Source organism: Vicugna pacos, chromosome 25, assembly GCF_048564905.1.
Source record: "Vicugna pacos chromosome 25, VicPac4, whole genome shotgun sequence".
In the NCBI taxonomy this organism is placed as follows: domain Eukaryota; kingdom Metazoa; phylum Chordata; class Mammalia; order Artiodactyla; family Camelidae; genus Vicugna; species Vicugna pacos.
The window spans coordinates 1,216,532-1,240,008 of NC_133011.1; the positions used below are offsets into that span (position 1 = coordinate 1,216,532).

The 23,477-nt window shown below is 36.0% G+C and overlaps 1 protein-coding gene across 1 annotated transcript; it reads left to right on the top strand.

Moving 5' to 3' along the window:
• The first annotated feature begins 1,042 nt into the window (after nucleotides 1–1,042).
• LOC102534336 (olfactory receptor 13G1-like) lies at nucleotides 1,043–23,460 on the top strand. The gene is made up of 2 exons (XM_072949394.1): nucleotides 1,043–1,961; nucleotides 23,321–23,460. The coding sequence occupies exons 1-2, from the start codon at nucleotides 1,043–1,045 to the stop codon at nucleotides 23,458–23,460; spliced, it is 1,059 nt and encodes a 352-aa protein (XP_072805495.1).
• The last annotated feature ends 17 nt before the right edge of the window (nucleotides 23,461–23,477 follow it).

A 23,477-nucleotide genomic window follows, 5' to 3' on the forward strand; every position in this document is an offset into this window, starting at 1 on the left:
ATTATGCATTTTAAAAAACTATACAAATAAATAAGCAAAAAAATAAAACAACTGACAAAATGCTAGAGAAGTTTTGGGCAGGAATAAAATATAACAAGGGTTTCTGTTATGCACTTAGTGGCTGCTTTCAGGAAAAATGTTTCCAGTTGCCTCTTTCCTTGGGTATCCTCAAGAAACTTTCACTCTGTATAATATCTAGTATTTGTCCCAATTTATACCAGTTTTGGAGACAACAAATCTGAAGTTATGGGGTTAAATGGCCATTTTACTGTTATAATGAATTGGAGATGCAATCTTAGACCTTCTAGTTTTAAATCAAACCCTCTTACCATTTTATGACACCACAGAAAATCAGTTCTTCCACTTTAAAACCACACTTGTCAAACTGAAGAAACAAAATAGCAAGGCAGGCGTTTGACCAAATTACTTAATGCTTGGACCCAATAAATTAGCTATCGGTCCGAGGCGTATCTAGTCTCAGGTTAGTCTCTTAGGTTCTTTTTCTGCTGAAATGTTCCCACCATAATTATCCTTGTCCACTTCTATGGTTGCAGATATTCCTGCATATATATGTTTGTGGAAAGATGACATGTCATTAACAGAATTAATGAGATATGTAATTATTTATATTTCCATTGTGTGAGTGTGTGTATATATATGAATATAAATTATGCTCAGACAAGTTTTAACTCAAAATGACAGTATTGAAATATTCAGACATTTATTTTTTGAATCTCTTCCTTCTCAACCACTGGCTTTTGTTTAATGGAGTCATTGTTGCAAAAACATACATCAAAAAACTGTATTCATCTGGAGAACAGATATTGCCTGGAAGACAAAGCTCACTGAAAAATGAGAATCAATGAAAAAAGTCCTTCTACAAAATTTTTTCAAATCAATAATCAAACTACTGAATTCACACACACACACACACACACATACACACACACACACACACAATTTCCTAATATCAGCACCCAGATAGCCTTGCTTTCCAGTTGTTTGCTGTCTGCAATGTCTGCCATTAAATCGCAAAAGCAAGATGAATGAGAGTGTTGTAACTGAGTTCGTGATCCTGGGCCTCACTCAAAACCCTGAACTCCAGCAAGTTCTCTTCATTGTCTTTCTTTTCATCTACCTTGTGGCTTTTCTTGGCAATGCGCTGATTGTCATTGCCATAATCTCCAACACCACCTTGCACACGCCCATGTACCTCCTCCTCCTGGCTCTGGCTGTCGTGGACGTCATCTGCACAAAAAGTGTAATACCAAAAATGCTTGAGACCATGCTCACCTCAAGAAAGACCATGTCATATGGAGGCTACATGTCCCAACTCTTCTTCTTCACATGGTCCCTGGGTGCCGAGATGGTTCTCTTCACCGCCATGGCCTATGACCGCTACGTGGCCATCTGCTTCCCTCTTCGCTACAGTGCTATTATGAACCATCAGATGTGCGCGGCCTTGCTCAGCACTGTCATGGTTATTGCTGTAACCAATTCCTGGGTGCACACATGTCTCATCCTGAGGCTGACCTTCTGTGGATCAAATACCATTGACCACTTCTTCTGTGAGATACCCCCGCTGCTGGCTTTGTCCTGCAGCCCCGTGAGAATCAATGAAGGGATGGTGTATGTTGCTGAGCTCACTCTGGCTGTGGGCGACTTCACCCTCACCTGCGTCTCCTACGGTTTCATCATCGTCGCCATTCTTCGCATTCGCACAACGGAAGGCAAGAGAAAAGCCTTCTCAACATGCTCATCCCACCTCATACTGGTGTCTCTTTTCTACTCCCCTGTCATCTACACCTATATTTGCCCTGCTTCCAGCTACACATTTGAAAGGGACAAGGTGGTAGCTGCGCTCTATGCCCTCATGATCCCCACACTAAACCCGATTGTGTACAGTTTCCGGAACAAGGACATGCAAGCAGGGATCAGGAAAGTATTTGCATCTCTGAAACGTGAGTAGTTTCAAGGGAGAAATGTGTTTACATTAGTAAATTAACTACATTAAAACCTATTAAATTATTGTTCACTGTGTCTTCAACTTATAATTTTGTATTACACAATATAAACATAACCCCTGATCATAGTCAGTTTTTTTGAGATTATAACTTTTAAGGCAAACTTCCTAACTACCACCAGTGGAATTGAAACTTGTATTACCGGAGCCTCAGTTCTGGCACTTTCTGTTTCTCAACCCCATTTTATTTCACCATTAAGTTTGTGATCCTAAATCTGCATGTATGATGTATTTGTTGATAGATACTACTAGTAACTGGCATACTATAAACACTTCCTGCCATCCTTCATGTATGTTAACTCCGAATTTGTTCAGGGATGCCAAGTGCCTTGTTTCCAAATTTGTCCTAATCCGTGTTTGCAGCTTGAGATGGTGCAATGCTGTAGCTGAAGCCAAAATGATGTATGCACATGCTTATAATCTATACTCTAGAATCATTTTCTGCACCATGTCAGCTTTTACTGATCTTTCATAGTTCCCTCAATCCCAAGTTTTCCTATTCCTTATTAGTCCAAGAATGTGTCACTCCTTGGTAAGTCATTTCCTTAAATCCTCATTTCTAAAATACACTCATTCTCTTATCACTTAACTATGCTGACTTATCATGCTACAGGTTTCTGAAATACTCTCTTTCATGATCACAGTAAATGTAGCATTTCTCTTATTCTTACCCTGCTCCTAGAATTCTCATTGTCTCCACAATTCCACACTTCTCATGTTAAACAATATTTGTAAAATAATGTAGGTACAGCATCACATAAATAAATATCTATATCTATGTCTATATGTCAACATCTTTCTAAAAAATATATCTAGTGTTGACTTTACTAATATAATAGCCAGTTATTTTACCAGCAAATGTGAGTTTATTCAGGAATAGCCAGATGGATTGCAATTCAAGATATGCAAACTGTGGTGGACCACAGGCAAATTCAGAGAACAAGGGCGTTAAACCTGCTTTTATAGGGAAAAGGGGAAACTGGAAGTGCTGTGATAACCAGAATCCACTGGAAGAAGCCAAAAGTTCAAAGTATGCAGGTTTCTCATTGGTTGGGCTCCTGCAGTCTCTGATTGATTGAGCAATTGTTGGATGGAGAGCATTTATTCTTCCTGCTGCATTGACTAGAGGCAACAGTTTCCTATCAGAGATGTAGGTTTATGTCTCTGTTTGGTGTAATGGATGATGCTTGAAGTTTGAGAGCTTCCCTTACAGATCTATCTGAAGCCTAATTTTAACTGGGAACACTTGAATTCATTTCTCAATCCAGGCATACCTCTCAGATATTGTGGGTTTGCTTCCAGATCACCACAATGAAACAAATTCAGCATACAGCAAGTAACACATCTTTTTTTATATCCCAGTGCAAATAAAAGTTATGTTTACACTACACTATAGTCTATTAAGTGTGCAATAGAATTATGTCTAAAAAAAAGCAACATACATCTCTTATTTAAAACAGATTTGGTTGCTGAAAAACGCTAATCATCCTCTGAGCCTTCAGCAAATCCTAATCTTTTTGCTGGTGGAGGGCCATGCCTTGACGCTGCTGGCTGCCTGATGCTAAGGGTGGTGTTTGCTGAAGGTTAGGATGGCTGCAGCAATTCCTTACAACAAGAAAACAATGAAGGTTGCTGTACGGATTGACTCTTTGGTTCATTAATGACTTCTCTGTAGCATGTCATGCTGTTTGGAAACATTTTAAACACAGCAGAATTTCTTTCAAAATTGGAGTCAGTCCCTCAAAACCTGCCACTGAGTTATCAACTAAGTCCACGTAACATTTTAAATCCTTCATTGTGACTTCGACAGTCTTCAACGCGTCTTCGCCAGGAGCATATTCCACCTGGAGAAACCACTGTCTTTGCTCATCCGTAAGAAGCAACTCCTTATCCATTCAAGTTTCATTCTGAGATTCCAGCAATGCAGTTGCATCTTCAGGCTTTACTTCTGATGTTACTTCTCCTGCTATTTCTACCAGCTCTCTGCATTTACTTCCTCCACTGAAATTTTGAGCTGCTCAGTGTAATCTGTGAGGGTTGGAATCAATTTTCAGGCTTCTGTGAATGATATTTTGACTTCTTCCCATGAATCACAAATGCTCTTAATGCATCTAGAATGGTAAATCTTTTCCAGAAGGGTTTCAATTCACTTACCCAAGGTCCAGCAGAGAAATTACTATTTATGTCAGCTATAGCCTGACAAAGTACATTTTGTAAACAATAAGACTTGAAATTCGGAACTACTCCTTGACCCATGGGCTACAGAATGGATGTTGTGTTAGCAGGCGTGACAACAACATTAATCTTATTGTACATCTCCATCAGAGTTGCTAGGTGACCAGGCACATTGTCTGTCAATGAGCATCAATATTTTGAAAGAAATATTTTTTTCTGGGCAGCAATACTCAACAGTGGGCTTAAAATATTCAGTAAACCATGTCGTAAACAGATGTGCTGTCATCCACGCTGTGTTGTGTTATTTGCAGAGCACAGGAGGAATAAATTCAGCATAATTCTTAAGGGTTCTAGGATTTTTGCAATGGTAGATGAGGACTGGCTTCAACTTAAAGTCACCAGCTGCTCTCGCCCCTAACAAAAGAGTTGACTTATTTTTTGAAGTTTTGAAGCCAGGCAATAACTTTTCCTCTTGATCTATGTCCTAGATGGCGTCTTCTTCCAATAGAACACTGTTTCTTCTACATTAAAAATCTGCTGTTTCCTGGAGACACCTTTATTAATTATCTCAGATCTTCTGGATAACCTGCTGCAGCTTCTGCACTTACACTTGCTGCTTCACCTGGAACATTTTTGTTAGAGGCTGTTTCTTTCCTTAAACCACATGAACCAACTTCTGCTAGCTTCAGACTTGCCTTCTGAAGCTTCCTCATCTCTCTCAGCCTTCACAGAATTGAAGAGTTAGGGCCTTGTTCTGTATTAAGCTTTGGTTTAAGGGAATGTTATGGCTGGTTTGATCTTCTATCCAGACCACTAAAACTTTCTTCATATCTGCAATAATGCTGTTTTGCTCTCTTACCATTCATGTGCTTACAGCAATTGCACATTTAATTTTCAAGAACTTTTTTTTTGCATTCACAACTTGGCTAACTATTTGATACAACAGGTCTAGTTTTTGCCCTGTCTTGGCTTTGAAATGTCTTCCTCACTAAGCTTTATTGTTTCTAGCTTTTTTTTTATTTAAAATGGGAGACTTATCCACAAATGACAAGCGCTGGAGAGGCTGTGGAGAAAAGGGAACCCTCCTGAACTGCTGGTGGGAATGCAGTTTGGTGCAGCCACTGTGGAAAACAGTGTGGAGATTCCTCAAAAGACTAGGAATAGACTTACCATATGACCAAGGAATCCTGCTCCTGGGCATATATCCAGAAGGAGCCCTACTTCAAAAAGACACCTGAACCCCAGTGTTCATAGCAGCACTATTTACAATAGCCAAGACATGGAGACAGCCTAAATGTCCATCAACAGCTGACTGGATAAAGAAGAGGTGGTATATTTATACAATGGAATACTATTCAGCCATAAAAACCGACAACATAATGCCATTTGCAGTAACATGGATGTCCTTGGAGAATGTCATTCTAAGTGAAGTAAGCCACAAAGAGAAAGCAAAATACCATATGAGATCGCTTACATGTGGAATCTAAAAAAACAAAAACATAAATACAAAACAGAAACAGACTCATAGACATAGAATACAAACTTGTGGTTGCCAAAGGGGCAGGGGGTGGGAAGGGTCAGACTGGGATTTCAAAATGTGTAGATACTGTCAGGCATATGCAGAATAGATAAACAAGATTATACTGTATAGCACAGGGAAATATATACAAGGTCTTGTGGTAGCTCACAATGAAAAAAAATGTGACAACATATATATGTATTTTCATGTATAACTGAAAAATTGTGCTTTACAGTGAAATTTGACACATTGTAAAATGACTATAACTCAATAAAAAAATGTTAAAAAAATAAATAAAATGGGAGACTTGTGACTCTTCCTTTCCCTTGAAGTCTTACAGGCCATTGTAGGGTCACTAATTGTCCTAATTTCAATATTAGGTGTCTCAGGGAATAGAGAAGCCAGAGGAGAGGGAGAGAGATGGGGAAACGGCCAGTCAGTGAAGCAGTCAAAATACACACATTTAAGGGGAGGGTGTAGTTCAGTGGTAGAGCATGTGCTTAACATGCATGAGGTCCTGGGTTCAATCCCCAGTACCTCCATCAAGTAAGTAAATAAACCTAGTAACTACCCCCCCCACAAAAATTTAAAAAACACACATTTATTGAGTTTGCTATCTTATATGGGCATGGTTTATGGTACCTCAAAACAGTCACAGTAGTAATATCAAAGATCACTGGCCACAGATCACCATAGCAAGTGTAATAATAATATTAAATTTGAAATACAATGGAAATTCCCCAAAAGTGACACAGAGACACAAATGCTGTTGGAAAATTGGCACTTGATAGACTTGCTCAACACAGAATTACCACAAACCTTCAATATGTAAAAAACGTAGTATCTGTAGCACAGAGAAGCACCATAAAACAAGGCAGGCCTGCACATTACTTCTATTTTTATATGTACGTATACGCTAACATTTACCTCTAAGTTTGGATACACATCACACATACATCACAAAGAAGCATTATTTCTAATATTATAAAATCAACTAGTCTATGAATCTAATCATGTCACTCATTTTTTTTTTTTGGTTACATTTTTTTTATTGAGTTATAGTCATTTTACAATGTTGTGTCAAATTCCAGTGTAGAGCACAATTTTTCAGTTATACATGAACATACATATATTCATTGTCACATTTTTTTTCATGTCACTCATTTTTGTAATAATAAAATATATTTTATCACTGTGAGGTATAATTTTACAGAGGCAGTACAGTCTTCTCTTAAATAAAAGTTATAATCAGGGTTCCACCACAAAATATCTATTTTTAAGTTAATGCATTTTCTCATACTACTCTTCTGAAGTCTAGTTTAGGTTGTTTTTGCTTGCTTTAAGTACTGTATTTCATGCATACAGAAATATATTGCATTTGGCATCCCTTTATATAACATTCAATGTCAAATTCTAAATAAATTGATACCTAAGAGACAGCAACAAGAAGACTCTTCTCAATGACTTCTAGCTTAAGACTACCATGAACACATGTGTAGGTGAATAAGTTGGGTTTATTGCATGAAGGAGACAGCATATCATATGTTAGTTAGTAAGAGGATCTTGGAAGGGACTCATTTGGTGTTGTGTTAGGTACTTGATCTTAAAAAAAAAATCAAGAAAAAGGGATCTTCCCTAGATTGAATGGTGTCAGAAAACAAAGGCAATTTAATTTAGGAGGCAGAGGGAATAAACATTGCTAAGCTCAAACTCATAAAAAAGCAACAATCACTCCAATAAATTGGGAGAAGAGGATACTGGTTATTTCTCTGGGGTTTGGGAATTGTCTTTATTTTCATCTGTGCTCAAACATGTCAATAAAGTGTTTCTCTTTTGCTCCATCACAGTGACCTTTTCTGATGCTAATGTTCTGTGATTTCTTTTTCTTGAGGATCACCAGAGTATCATGACCTGTTTGGCCAGACAAGCTCAGTAGTCATCTGTCAGAGGCAGATTTTTGTCTTCCTCACGTCTTTAAAATTAAAGTTTATACATGACCTCCTTTATTTTACTCTCTTCGTTGTCAAAGAAAACCATATGGAAGTCAAATAAACAATATGGGTTCATTCCTTTTTAGAGAATTAATGTCAAGGAACTGCCTGACTACATTCCTTTTTTCTGAAATTTGGTAGTTATAAGCTGAAGTTGAAATAGAGACCTATTTGAATCATTCAAATTTATTTGTATTCAGATTTTTTTAATTTGAAGTGGAAATTTTTTTAAAATATTAATTTTGAACTCCTACCCCTCAAAACTTGTTTCACTGTGGCTACCACACTATTCTTGCTCATTACTGTATTTTATTTTTCATACACATACATCTCATGCAACATAAAAGAGAATTTACTGTATATAGCTAGATGTCTAGAATATTTGTGTTTTGTTATTGACAAGAGATTATGAACTTTGTGAAGCTGAAATTGTATATTCCCCATATTTTTTGCACGGTCCTTAGCAGTGCAAACATCCATCTTCAATTATAAATGTACTGATCATTTTAGGTTTAAGAGTAACGGACCCAACAATTTTATTAAAAAGAAAGAAACTGAAAAAAAAAAAGAGTAAAAGGCCATGAGTGGTTTGAGTATATTGTGTATTTTGGGCCATTTTTGTGGTTCTTGTTATGTTGATATGCAGGATAGGAAGAATTAGGTACATAATAGATTTGTTCTTTACTATATCCAGTACTTAAAATAGTGTAAAATGACAATTTCACAATGATCTGGACTAGTTTACTTAGAACAGTATGGAAATGAGGCATCCACTCTGGTTCTAGATTTCCTGTGTGTTATTTTAGATCTCATTGGAGAAAAATCCTGTTCTACTGAATGCAGTTGTAGGACAAATCCTTGTTGAGTGTCTAATATGCTCAGCTACAGATAGTAAAGAAGACTATGCCAGTCCTTTTAAACCAATGAGGAGACAAACCTCATACAACAGATGTCCAGGGTTAGTCAATAGTGTCTATGGATCCTCACTGATACCAGAAAAGAACTAGGCTACTTTCATGTTCTTGCTCTTCCATTCAGCTTTATTTTCCTTAGGGCCATGAATGGCTTCCATATTACCAGGCATCTGACCATGACCCAAGGCAGAATGAAGGCTATAGGTGAAGATGTCAAAGGGCAAGAGAGACTTGATCTTTTATTTTAACTCCTTTTTTCAGCCTTATTGAGGTAAAACTGATAAATAAAATTGTAAGAAACTTAAAGTGTACATCGTGATTTTTTTTAAATAAGAATCACTCAATAAGCATGCGCGTATATCATGTTGGCTTCAGCTACATCATTGCACCATCTCAAGCTGCAAACACAGATTAGGACAAATTTGGAAACAAGGCACTTGGCATCCCTGAACAAGTTTGGAGTTAACATACATGAAGGATGGCAGGAAGTGTTCAAATTATGCCAGTTACTAGTAGTCTCTATCAACAAATACATCATAAATGCAGATTTAGGATCACAAACTTAATGGTGAAATAAAAGGGGGTTGAGAAAGAGAAAATGCCAAAACTGAGGCCCCAGTAATGCAAGTTTCAATTCCACTGGTGGTAGTTAAAAAGTTTGCCTTACAAGTTATAATCTCAAAAAAAAACTATTATCAAGTGTTATGTTTATCTGTGTAATATAAAATTATAAGTTAAAGACAAGGTGAACAATAATTTAATAGGTTTTAATGTAGTTAATTTACTAATGTTACACACATTTTGACCACACTAATACATAATAAAGTTATTTTAAATTAATGATAATATTTTAGTAAAGGCAATGTGAGTAAATATATCTAAATGTTTTTGAAATCTTATTTAATGCTTTATAATTAGTGAACTGATAACCTTCATTTAGGTGTATTATACTTTAATATTTATAGGTAATGACTGACAGAGCTAAAAATGACACCTTGAAATCAAGTCTCCCTAAAAGCAAGTTCCTCTACCAAGTTTATGATTAACCTCTGTTCAAAACTTATTCCATTTCTTGTCCTGAACCTGCTCTCCTCAAGATTAAGAAGTATCAAAGAAAAGGGGGGACCTGAAACCATATATAAACTCCTGTGTCCCTGTGCTTTGAAATAAAAGGCTTTTCCCTAAGTGTCCCAGGCCTCCCTGGAGTCTCAAAAGGCTGATTAAAGAGTTAATAGTTAGGAAATGTGAAGCTGTAGAAACACAGAACAGCTGTTAGGCTAGGAAACTGGTGACAATTTGGACTATAAATCGGCCACATAGCAGAGTCATTGAAATCTCATTTCCCTGAAAGATGTAAATAAAGGTCTAAAACAGATTCCTTAGTTTTTTTAATAGGAAGCAGACCCCCACCAGATGAAAACTGCTGGCTGCAAGCACAGAGCCCCCAGACCAGCTGAAACGATAAGACTGGATGCTCAAAATTTACGTTGATGCCAACAAACCTGAGAATTAAACCCAAGCTTATCAGATACACTATAGCCTCCTCCTTCACACCACCACCCTCAAAGACCCATCCTTGAAAGCTACTGGGGAGTTCAGATCTTCAAAGCATGAGCTGCCCATTTTCCTTGTTTTGTGCCCTGCAATAAGTGCTGTACTTTTTCCTTCACTACAACTTGGTATCAGTAGATTGGCTTTACTGGGTGTGGGTAAGCTGACCCAAGTCCAGGTTTGGTAACAACCTCACAACACATATCAAAATGAAACAAATACATTACTGTTTGTGCTTACTAAGTCAGATTTTTTCAATATATTTCCACAATTGTGCCAACATGCAAGTAGCTTGTAAAAAACATCATGTTATAAATCTCATTAAACACTTCACTGTGTGCACTGCAGGATATGAGTAGAATCTTACAATTCTGCAGCTGTTGTAGGCATGTTTTATTTAAAATAGATAATAAGCGTATTTTGGCCTCTTTCTTGATTATTTAAAAACAAGTGAGAGAATTCTGTTTCTAATTGTGTTAAATATACAAAAGTGATTATAGAAATCACTGGCTTACACCATTTTTGCCAGCAAAATTACATGATGATAAACACATTTTCAAACATCTAGTCTAATTTTTTTTACCTATATCACTAATCTACTTCTAAAACAGTGAATTTTCACACTTGATTTAAAGATGCAGTCTTTGGATTCAAAGGATAGTGTGTGCATCAATTTTTTTTTGAAACTTAACTTTGAGCCAAGTAGCTTGCAAACACCCCTATAAAGTTTATCACATTTTGAAATTTTTATTAAGGTTAAATGTCTAATATTGACATTATTTCAAATGACTATAAAACAAAGTAATTTGACTATGTATCTTTAATGTGATATAAACCAAATGCAAAGAACTTTGATAATTTAATGTTTTCAGTGACTCCATGGAATTTTGAGACATAATGCACAAAATCTTTCACACTAATCATTTATTTTCTTCAACAATGAAAAATTTGCAAACATTAAAAAAATACAAGAACTCACGATGTATTTATGCAGGCTTTAAAATGTGCATATGCTCTAGCTCTGTCCACTAAAAAGAGTTAAAAATAACAGTCAGTGTAATAGCAACAGACACTCTCAGCCCTGAGACTGTGGTATCGAAAGACTCTTTCCTATAAAAAGAATCACAAAGCCTTGGAAAAAGCCTATGCTACAGGTTAGAGGTAGAATTTACATATGGCAAGCTAGGAATTTGTGGTCTCACCAGAAAACAGGAACACAAACAAAGTCATGACAAATGGACTCGGGCATCAAAGGGTTAATATGCATGCATAAATATGGAGAGTGATTGCAATGAATTTAACACATCAAATATGTTTGAATTCAGTAGTTGCAGTAATCTTAAAATACTTTGGTGAATACAGGAGGATATTAAGGAACCAACTAATTAAAACTGGGAAATAAAATGTAACAGAATGTATTTTTCATGTCGATATAATTTGCCCATCAGGACAATCAGGTTGCCAAGTACTTGGCTTATGTGTGGTGAGGGGTAATCTTCAAGAAAGATTTCAGATAATAAAGAAGTAAGATATAATTAAACTATCACTTCAAAAACTCTGATGACAGCATTTATCTAAACAATAATAATTAATGGCCACTGACAACCCCAACACAGAGATGACTGCCAATGTATGTTATCTTGCAAAGAAAGAAAGGAAAAGGAAGAAAGGAAGAAAGGAAGAAAGAAAGAAAGAAAGAGAAAGAGAGAAAGGTAGGAAGGAAGGGAGAGAGAAAGGAAGGGAGGAAGGGAGGAAGAAAAAGACAATTTATTCAATCCCTTATCTCTAGCAATTAACTTATGGGAATTGCAGGGGTCACGGGAAGATGATACCATGATTATGCATCCAGTAAAATCTAGACTATGGGAAATTTCACCACAAACTATCCAGTTTCTACAACAACAAGAAAATTGCAAAATTACAAATAAAGAAAGAAATCTGAACAAATTGACCAAATAATATTTAAGAGTCTTATCAGGCAATAGCAAAGAATAGGCCTTATTTTGATCCTAGGTCAGGTAAACACATTTTCTAAGAACTGATAAGTCTATTACAAAAATATGAACTCTGAGTAGATATTGGATAGTAATATTTAGGAAGTGTGAATTTTCCACTGGGATAATGTGATTTTCTATTATATACAAAAATAATGACTCTCAAATACATTGTAAAATACGTACAGATTGAACAGTATGAAACGTGAGGAAATGGGTGAAGGCACTGTTAAATAAGATATGTTATATGTGTTAATTGTTGAAACTTGGTAAGTAGATACATCATGCTACTCTTGAAAATCCGTTAGGAAATCTCAAAAGTGGAGGGAGAAAAAGAAACATGTCTTCTATCTTTGACAGTTCTTCTGAAATTTGGTGAGTGCATTTTTGATGTGTTAAAAAAGCAAAGGTTTTGGGTGGCATGATACATTTGCAAGAGTTCTACTTTATTTTAAGGGTATTTTTCTTGGTATGTGGTCAAAATACTGGAGTAGAATGACCTTGAACTCACCTCATCCCCCAGGCACAGCAAAATTAAGACTATTTACGGAGCAACTATCTATGACAATCTGAAGAGTAGCAGAAAAAAAATTTACAACTAAAGATATAAGGAAGGAGCCACCGCAAATGGGTGGTGGGAGGGAAAAAGACATGGTAAAGTCAAGACCCACACCCTTTGCTAGGTGATCCACAAACAGGAGGGTAACACAGCCGCAGAGTTTCCCCCCAGGAAGTGATGAATCTGACTCCACATCAGGCTCCCCGGTCTAAGAGTTCTGTACCAGGAAGAGGAGCCCCCAGAACATCTGGCTTTGAAGGCCAGCAGGGCTTGTGTACAGGAGGGCTGGAGGGCCTTAGGAAACAGAGAATCTTATCTTAAAAAACATGTGAAAAATTTTACATGATCCAGGGCAGAAGCAGCAATTGGAAAAGAGCCTGGATCAAACCAACTTGCTGAGTTTGGAAAGTATCCCAGATGGGCAGGAGGCAAGTAAAACTTACCCTGGGGATGGAGATGCTGGCTGTAGGCATTTGGGGGAGCTCATTCTACATCAGGGACCCCAGCACTGGCAAGCACCATTTGGGAGTCCTCACTCTAGCCTATTAATGCCAGGAAATCACCCATCCATCAGTGGGCCAGCACAAACCCTGGCCCTGCACCCCAGGCCATGCAACCAGCCACACTGGGACCTCAGCCCATCTGCCATAAGCGGGCAGCCGCTACACAAAGCAGCACCTGGCAGCCAACCAGGCCAGCATCCAGCCCTTTCTACCAATGCACTCATGGTAGCTGGCCTCACCAGAACAGAAGGACCCATATGGCCCACATAGGGGGCACTTGTAGAGCATGTAACTGGTGACCAGGGAGAAGCATGCCCCTGGACACTACAGGACATCTCCTACATAAGGCCACGTCTCCAAAATCAGCGAAAGTAATCATCTACCTAATCATAGAGAGAAAGACAAGAATTAGGCAAAATGAAGAGAGAGGAACATGCTCCAAAGGAAGAAACAAGTAAACCTCACAAGAAGAACTAAACAAAGTGGAAATAAATATACTCAACAAAGAGTTCAAAGTAATGATCAAGAAGATGCTCAAGGAACTCAAGACAGGAATGGATGGACACAGTGAAACTTTTAATAAAGAGTTAGAATATATAAAGGAGAACCAAACAGAGCTGAAGAATACAATAACTGAAATAAAAAAATACACTAGAATGAATCAACAGTAGATTAGATGATATAGTGGAACAGATGAGCAAACTGGAAGACAGAGTAGTGGAAATCACCCAGGCTGAACAGAAAAAGAAAAGAAAAAAAGTGCTAAAAAATTAAGATAGTTTAAGAGACCTCTGGGAAAACATAAAGAATAATAAGGTTTGCATTATAGGGGTCCTAGAAGGAGAGGAAAGAGAGACTGAAACAGAAAACTTATTTGAAAAAAAAAAGCTATATATGTCGGTAACCTGGGAAAGGAAACAGACATTCAAGTACAGGAATTACAGAGAATTTCAAACAAGACTCACCTACCTGAAGATACATTATAATTTAAATGGCAAAAATTAAAGATAATGAAAATATTAAAAGCAGCAAGAGACAAGCAACTAGTTACATAAAAGGGAACTCCCGTAAGACTGTAAGCTGACTTTTCAGCAGAAACATTCTAGGCCGGAAAGGAATGTGTAGCCTCAAGACCTTCTGGCACCTAAGAGTTGACAGTATTCACCGTCCTGTTACCTCAACATCAACCAATCAGACAGAGAATTGTGCACGAGCTGATCACGTACCCTACCACTCCCCTCCCTTACCTGGCCTTTAAATATGCTTTGCTGAAACCCTTCAGGGAGTTCCGTGTTTTTCCTTGGCATGAGCCACACCACCCTCCTTGCTCGGCCAAGCAATAAAGCTTTCTCTGCTCCAAACTTTGATGTTTCAATTTGTTTGGCCTCATGGTGCAGCGGGCACACAAACTTGCCTTCAGTAACAATTCTACCCTACACACTGTGGTGTAGCCAAAATATTAAAAGAAAGCTAAGTTATTAATCTGGAGTTATGTCTTCAACATAATGAAATAAGTGATAATGTCAGGGAAAAGAGTCTGCCCTTGGAATGATCCATTTAGTCCAGTGATCAATCATCATGTGCAAAAGAACCTCAAGAAATAATGAGCATAGGCGTTAAATGAGCCCATAGTCACCAAGGAGAGCCTATTTTGCTGTTTTACTAATTCAAATTAATGAGCACACTTCTCCTCCTGCCCCTAGTACACTTGTAAACATACACACAGCATACTTAATGATAGGAAAATGGTCCATGCACCGTGCATGAGAATTGCATCTATCTGATCCCAAAGAAACCTACAACTTTTTCTCTAAGTTTCTCTTTGATTTCACTGTTGCCAAGTTCCCCTAAGTAAACCTGGGGCTTCATTACTGCCTGGAACACAAGGTGAGCTGAGTTACAACCCCAAGAGATGTTTTAACAAGCTCTTCTTCTCCTGGGATCCAAACCACAGATGCAAGTGCTTGTAATTTCCTCTATTTAATTATAACTTTTTAATTGTTATATCATAGCACTCTAACAAGTCCCTTGGCACATCCAGAGCAGGGGTTTAACTGGCAGGACTCCCAGCTCCAGAAAGTTACTAAATCAAGAAAACAAGGCAGTTTTGAAACCTTTTTTTTTTCTCTCATATTCTGTGGGAGTTAATTCAAATCTTCATTCAGTCCCTATGCTTTTAACCTGAACTATTTTTTCATAAATGGTCTTACTGGGACACCAAGCAATTATCAAGTTAGAGAAATCAAACCACCACAAGAGAAATGTCTCGGTCACAACAAAGCAAGCATATTTTTAATGCAAATTATTTGGTGATCCTGATACTTCATATTTGTTCTCATACAAAATTTCATTGCCTTTGTTGCTACGGTTTTATCATATACCCCCTAATTCACCTTTGAAAAACAAAATATGTCATTGAGTCCTCCATTAATAGATAAGCTTCAGAAGAAAAGATGCTAACATTCATCAACCCAACCAGCAACTTAAAATCATTTTGATTTATAAACTACTCATACTCCATACCTCTTTCACTTCCTCTTCCTTCACACTACCGAAAAACAACAGCAACAAAATGACTGATTACTAGACAAAGACTAAAATACTTAAATAATTGATTTTGGGCATATCGTGACTACAACTGGCCAATCAATGCACGTGAGGAGTTACGTCTGTAAATTTTTAACAGGTACAATACAAAATTCTGCTTGTGGATATTGAAAACCTTATATACAAGTTTCTAACTATCCATTCTTTATTTAAAGCCACTATTGTCTTTTGTCCTTACATGTTTGTTTTGAAAAAGTTACATATATATATATTTTATATATAATATATAATATTTACATAAAATATATATTATATGTATTTTATATATACACACATACACATATATATTTAACAATCTTATTTTTTAAAATATATACATATACACGTATCTTAAGTGCATTTTCAAGATTAAATATTTTTTCATTATGATGATTAGACGTGAAACAACTATTCTTTATTCAGGTAGCTTTAGTGAATAGTGTTTTAATATCTTTATCTGAAATTTGATACCTTACCTTTGCCCTTCCTTTTAGGTATCTAACAGCAAGTGTACTTCTGAGATCTGTTTTCCAAAGAATAATTTTTAAAACTTCTTGTTTATAAAATTGTGCTATTGTCTCCCCAACTATACTGCTTTCTTGTTTCCACCTAGTCTAAAACATTCCATAAAGCAGATCTTACATGGGATCTTACTTCATGAGAAGAGTGTAGATTTTTAAAGTGCCATTATGAAGAGATATACAAAGGGGAAGGGGTCTTCCTTGCCTCAGGCCATTTGAAATCCTTCAGGGTAGAATGAGAAGAAGCTGCGACCTAGGATATTCTATCCAGCAAGGCTAACCTTTAGAATAGAAGGAAAGATAAAGAATCTCACAGAGAAGCAAAAACTAAAAGAATTCAGCCATATTAAACCTATCCTAAAAGAAATACTGAAAGGTCTATTCTAAATAGAAAAGCAGCAGGATGCTATAGAACAGAGAAGACCATAAGTGGAAATGCAATAACTATAATGGGTTGCAACAGAATAAACAGGAAGATGTACAGGGGGACAACAAAATCATAAAAAAGTGGGAGAAAGGAGAAAGAAAATATATTTTTTTCTTTTTTTTCTTTCTTTTTTTAGGATGTGTTTGAGTTTATATGACTATCAGTTTAAAGCAAACAGATATAATAATGGGTTAATATACTTGAAAAACAGGGTAGCCACACAACAAAAGCACATAATACAATCACACAGCCAAAATAAGAAAAACCAAAATGATGCAAAAGAAAATTATCAAATCACAAAATGAAGAAGAAATAAAGAGTACATACCAAATCAACTGGAAAACATCTATGGAAAAATAAATTTATTTATTTATTTATTTATTTATTTATTTATTTATTTATTTATTTATTTCTGTTTTTCCTGTTAATGGAAAGATGGGCATTATATTAACTATAGAATAAATAACAATATGCATTAGATAGATAGATAGATAGATAGATAGATAGATAGATAGATAGATAGACAGATAGACAGACAGATAGAAGTTTGCCTATAATTAATGATTTTTTGAAAATTTGGGGCTAGATTATTTCTCTTTCTTCTTGTTAAATGTTTGTATTGGTAATGAATTCTTTAAAAGATAGGAAAACTGTACATCAAGTTTTTGATTTTTTAAGCTAAGATAAATAACCTGTCGTTAGTAAAAAAAAAAATATGTGTACAGTGTGGAAAGGTACAGATTTAAGAAACTAAATACCTGATGGGTAAGATAACATGAGAAATTTCAAGTATCACAGAGTAGATGTCTAAATAAATGCTTATAATTGTTTAATTTCACCCTAAAATTTTTGCATGCTCACACAAAGGTGTATCCAAAGCCCCAGTATGCAAAAAGTAATGAAATTTTTGACCCCTAGATCTGAATGTATGTTCTCTAGAAAATTGGGGCATTAGATTTAACAGGCAACAAGGATGTTACAAAATAAGTAGAGAGATTAAACATTAGGAGGGATTTTTTGGATTCTTTTATTAGCTATCAATCCATTCAGTTATAAAGGAAGACTATAGAATTTCTTCAGAAATGTAGCTTTAACAAAAACATCTGTTGATTTTTAAGTAAATTTAACTGTAATTTTCCTTGATATTGACATACAAAATAAATTACAAATTTTGGATTATATTAAGATCTAAAAGTATCAGTCATTTTTTTCTTAATTAACTTATTTTCTTTTTCTCTATATAGTGGAAACTTGAAGTCACTGCTAATGAAAAAAGCTTTTGTATATAATACATTTGAGTTTAACAATATGCAAAAAGAGTAAGTCATATAAATAATAAGAAAGCTTGATTTCTGGGTAAGTTCCAGGAGAAGACTAATTCTAGCTACACATCTCTTGCTCTAATTCTCATTATGTGTTTGACAGTTTATTACCAAAAAAAACTGATTTCAACCTGCGTATTCTTCATAAACACACAACGCTTATTCTTACACAAATGAACCTCACAAAGCAGGTGAGAAATTGTGCTTCATAAGAACTTCTCTGGTTCTCTAGTAGGTGTGCTGTCAATCTCTTGGGTTAATAAGGAAGGTTATAGGACTATCTTCCTCAGCAGTATGTTATTAACAAAAATATCACATTTTTTAATTAGATGACAGTTACCTAAGATTTAATTATGTTTGATTTAGAAGGAGGCTATTGTTAATATTGGCAAAAATTTCCTCCCCAAATTCTGCTTTCTATATGTAAGCAGATACTATGTCTTATCCAAGACAAAAAAATTAACAAATTTAACAAATTTAAATGATAAAGTGCAAAATTTAGGGGAAATTTACTGTGCTTTCAAGAATACATGTTGATTACATAACCCACCTTATGTGTTTGTCAAAATATTTTTGACCTATTTCTCATAATCCTTGTTTAAAACATGTCAAATTAGTAAGTGTGGGTATAAGGGAAAACAAGTATTTAATATAGATCTTAATATCTACTTTCTCAATTTATTCATTTTTGAAGTACCTTTCAAGATTTTATAAATTCACAATATTTTCAAAATATTAATATGTAAAGATATAGACAAACTGAATGTGAACAGCTCAGTAGAATCTTGAACATCTGAGAATTTGAAAACTGACTCTGTAGCAGTTTTTTGCTTCAGTCTTTTTACCTTACTCATCAAATTTCTGTTGATTGAATAATGGCAATTAGGCATTTTTTGGTTATTATCATAATTTCCTTCCCTAAATTTCATGATTTGAGCATCATTGATAAAAGGGTTTTTTTTTTGTTTTGTTTTGTTGTTTTCTGCCAAGCATGGCACAGATCTGGTGCTGCTTGTGGAAAGTAAAAACATCTCTCAACGTGGCTCAGAGATTCTTATTTAAATATTGCATGGGAAAAGGTGGTGGAAAATAATTTCATTTCATGTGTATAAGTAAGTGCGTATAACTTGCATCATATATACTATACATTTTAATCTGGACAAAGAAATCGTTAACAACTTACAAAAGACAAAATAAATATGCAGAGGGAGCCATTGGAAGTGACTTTTCCATCTTATTCTCTAACCATTTTTCTCTTTTTCTACCATATAATGTGACATTTAAAAAATAGTTTTAAAAGTGACAGAAAAAGTTACGGAACTATTGATTTGTAATGCTTCAATTAAAGTTGTTTTTGTAGTCTTCAAATTGATTACATGGATTATATAGATACACTCAAATGTAATGAGAAATTTTAATGAGTTAGTACGACCCATATTTTCAAACATATGCCATTTCTGAAACTCCATATTTCCTTAAATATTCTTAGACATGTAGTAAAATATTTACATTTTAAGGGGAAATATAATTGAATCCTAATGAATATACTTGTTTCTTCTTTGGGTCACATTCAGACACTATCAATCTTTTTTTTATATTTTATAGGCTCGTTTAATTTTATTAGGGTATACTTTTTGTTGAAAATACACAGTAATGTTCCTATTTAAATGATTATGATTTATGAAATTATTAAAAAAATTCTTCTCTTATTTTTTGCCAATAGAAACACTTTGTCAGAGCAGGTCATACACCATTTTTTTAACTCAACAATTATTTAAATTTTTTATACTATATGTCTGCTATTGGCTCACAGTTATCAAAATTATATACTAAGGAATAATACACAGCTTCCACCTTCAAGGTACTTACAATTGAGACAGCGCATAAAATTATACACATTGAGATAATGCAAAATTAGATAAATGCCCAAGCAGGTGTGAGAAACACACCATTAGCTTTCACTGAATCGTGAAATTGCACAAACCATTAAGGGTTCACAATGGTTTTACTGGGAAGGTGAATTTTTAAATGTCTCATTTGATCACTGTGGTTAGAGATTTTATCTTCCCAGAATCACCTCTCTCTCTGTCCAATCTTTTTAGAATCTGAGCAAAAAGATTCTGAATCCCCCCAAGTTCTAAAGGAAGATCTCATCCTTTTCCTGAGATGGTCTCCCAGAAATGTTAATCCATTAGGCACTTCTGCCACGGACACATATGTTTTCTCTGTGGGAAGATAGGGGTTAAAGCAGCCCTTTTCCCCCCTCTATTCCAAGGAGCAAGAAAAAGATGCTCACGGGAAATAAGGAAGCTGGGTGACCCCATATAACCACCCTGTAAGCACAGGGATTATTAACCTTCAGGTAAACAGACATTACATTTGCTGGAAAGAGCGAACTTCTATTTGGAATGATTTTGTTTTAAATTATAAAATAGGATGACAGAAATGATTCCAAATATATAGTAAACTCAGTAAGCATACATGAAAGAGGATTTAAATCTCATAATACAAAGTTTGAAGAAGACATATCGGGGGAAAAAATACAGAAAGTTTGAAGGTAAATGAGAAAATGATAACCCCCAAACAGGCTTTAGCCTCCCTCCATCCAACAGAAAACACAGAAATGAGAAATATTTAGATGCAGCTAAGGTGATGGTTATTTATTATTCATCTTTATTAACACTAAATTAATAAGATATTCTGGATTGGAGACAAATTTCTTGTTATTCTTCACAGTACACAGTAAGGGTCAACCCACTCGCCCTAACTCACAATCCCAGTACAACTTGGTCAGTTGTCCACAACAGTAGCAGGACCCAAAGACAAGAAAGGAAGCAAAAAAGAGGAGGCATCTGTCCGCCTCTCTTCCTGAAAAATATTACTCCTAAACCCAACACTTCGGTGTGTCGGTAACACTTCTCCAGTGGCATCCAGAACTCAATTCTCATTTCCCTTTGACAGGTAAATATATAGGCAGATAGCCACTTCAATATTCCTGGCACCTGCTCTTAATCTAGGAATTTACAAGACACTGTAACCTTTGGCCATCTCCTGGAGATAAGAGGAATGGCTACACATGTAACTCTCACGATACGAGAGAGGACTTGTAAAATTTTAGAGGAACACAGAAAAATCCAGAGAAGCTTTATTTCGCCACACTAGGCAATAAGCAAAATAGCCACCAAAGAAAAACAAAACCAGAAAACAGTGGGGAGGTGGAAGGTGTCTGGTTTCTGGTGTGAGGAACCGCTGCACACACCATGATGCAGGAAAGCCTGAGGGAAAAAGTGATGGGCACCCTCTTAACGTCCTGGAAGGATTGATACCTGCACATTTTGACCCGGCATGTTCATGATAACTAGGTAAGGTAAACAGTGCACAGATATAAAACAAATAAAATGCATCTTTTCAAAGAAAGAATTGGAACATGATAAAGATGTGTGCAGATATAAAAAATATTTCAGTAGTGGATATAAACAATCAAAAATCTAAAGGCTTAGTAGAATTTAAACATACGGTACTCTTCAGAAAATAAAGATTTAATAGATAGAAGGGAAATATGAATGGATACAACTAAATTTTGTATTGTTGAGCGAGAGATCCAGATGAAGAAAATGCTAGGGGAGGAGCCAGAAGGGGCAAGAATGTGGGAAATATAAAAGCCAAGTTAAGTGAATAGGTAAGTTTATGAATATCTTGAATACCATAAGGTCTGTTCTCTGTTATCACAAGTAGGTATTCTTGTCATGTCTTGTCAAAACTGTGTTATTTCTTTATGTGTTCTAAATCTAAATATACATATTTTAAACCTTACTTAGTAGGTAATTCTTATAACAACATTAAAGTCTCTGTGAAAAAATTCAAACGAAAGTCATCTCAGCATTAATATCTTATGATTGCTTTTTTCCTTAGAAAATTGGAGATTTCTTATTTTTTTATATTACAAGTAGTTTTTGGAATGTATCCTGGACAGTCTGTATAGCTTTTCGTGTGTCTCTGGGTCTTATTTCAATCCTATAGTGAATACTGACTTTTCTCTTTTTTTTTTCTTCCTTTTTTTTTAAGCATAAATGCTTATATTTGAGTTTATGGTGTAAGTTTTGACCAGCCACCTCTGTGTTTTGATTTTGTTGTCTTCTACTTTCAAAGTCTTTGCAGTGCTATTTGAATCTGTCCCTATGTGCACCACCCAGTGAAAAGAAATACAGCCTATTAATGAAGTCCTATTCTCAAAGTCTTAAATACGCTCTCTGGGATCATATGAATGCAGGTGCAACTTTATGCATCATTTATCTGAGGCTCACTGACTCCATAACCTTTCTGGTAACTTTGATTCCATTGACCTCCCTTTTCTGCCACATGCCTGGAAGCCTGGGGCTTTTGTTTTTCTTCTCTGTCATATACTCTCTGCTAATAAATTATGTCTCTAGCAAAACTGCAAAGGAAGAAGAGATGTGCTCTCCACAACCCTTTAAGGACTCGGTGCCCCTGATGAAGAAGGACCCTCAAGATAAGCAGTCACCACTCCTGCAGGACTGCAGGGGGAGGGAAAAGATACAAGAGAATAAAGCAAAGCGCTTAAAGGGATGATTCTCCAGTTCCTCTGATTTTTAAGCATTTCCTTTCTTTCTCTTTGAGGAAGAACTAGAAAGATCCTCCTAGACTTCTCTCTGTAAATGCCCTAATACCCATTTATAGGTTTGGGGCTGCCTTGTAACCAGGCCAGAGGAAAATGGAAGAAAAATGGAAAACATATTGCTGGTTCATTGGTGGTTCGAATCTCAGTCTTTTTCTCCCAAAGGTCCTGATAATGTTTACCTTCTAGAATCAAATGTCTCCTCCATGCATTCCATTTCAAAAGATTTTCTTTAATACCATAAAATATTTTCATGGACAAGTGAGCTAGCAAACACACATGCACCAATGTACCTTTTGACGAGATTATTCTCTACCCCCACCCTCACCTCAAGGTGGGCATGAGATTGGAGAAATGAATAAATCAGATGGTACACACCGAAAAAAATCGATAGAAAGGATGGAATATAACACTGTGCTTAGTTATTTTCCTGTGTCGCGACAAAATTAAACATTTTGGTGCAAATAGTTAATTTTTCCTCTTTTCCATTTAAGTCTGGTGGAGGAGAAAAAATTTTCTATAATAAAATATGTGGTTTTTGGGTTTCTTACTTTTTTTTAATGTAAGGTATTTTTTTGTTTGTTCTTTGTTTTTTTCAGAAAATAATTTTGTAAACTGTCACTTCGCGGGCAGGGAGGCTCGATGCCATATGGGTCCCGGGTCGCCTCCTTGGAGGCCGAGCACGGAAACCCAACACCCCGGGCGGCGGCGGCGGCACAACAGGGCGGGGCTCGCGTAGCGGATGGGGGGGAGGGC

Coding starts and splice junctions, on each gene's coding strand:
- LOC102534336 (XM_072949394.1), top strand. CDS start 1,043: ATGAATGAGAGTGTTGTAACTGAGTTCGTGATCCTGGGCCTCACTCAA. Junction 1,962..23,320: donor AGTATTTGCATCTCTGAAAC/GTGAGTAGTTTC, acceptor TGTTTTTTTCAG/AAAATAATTTTGTAAACTGT.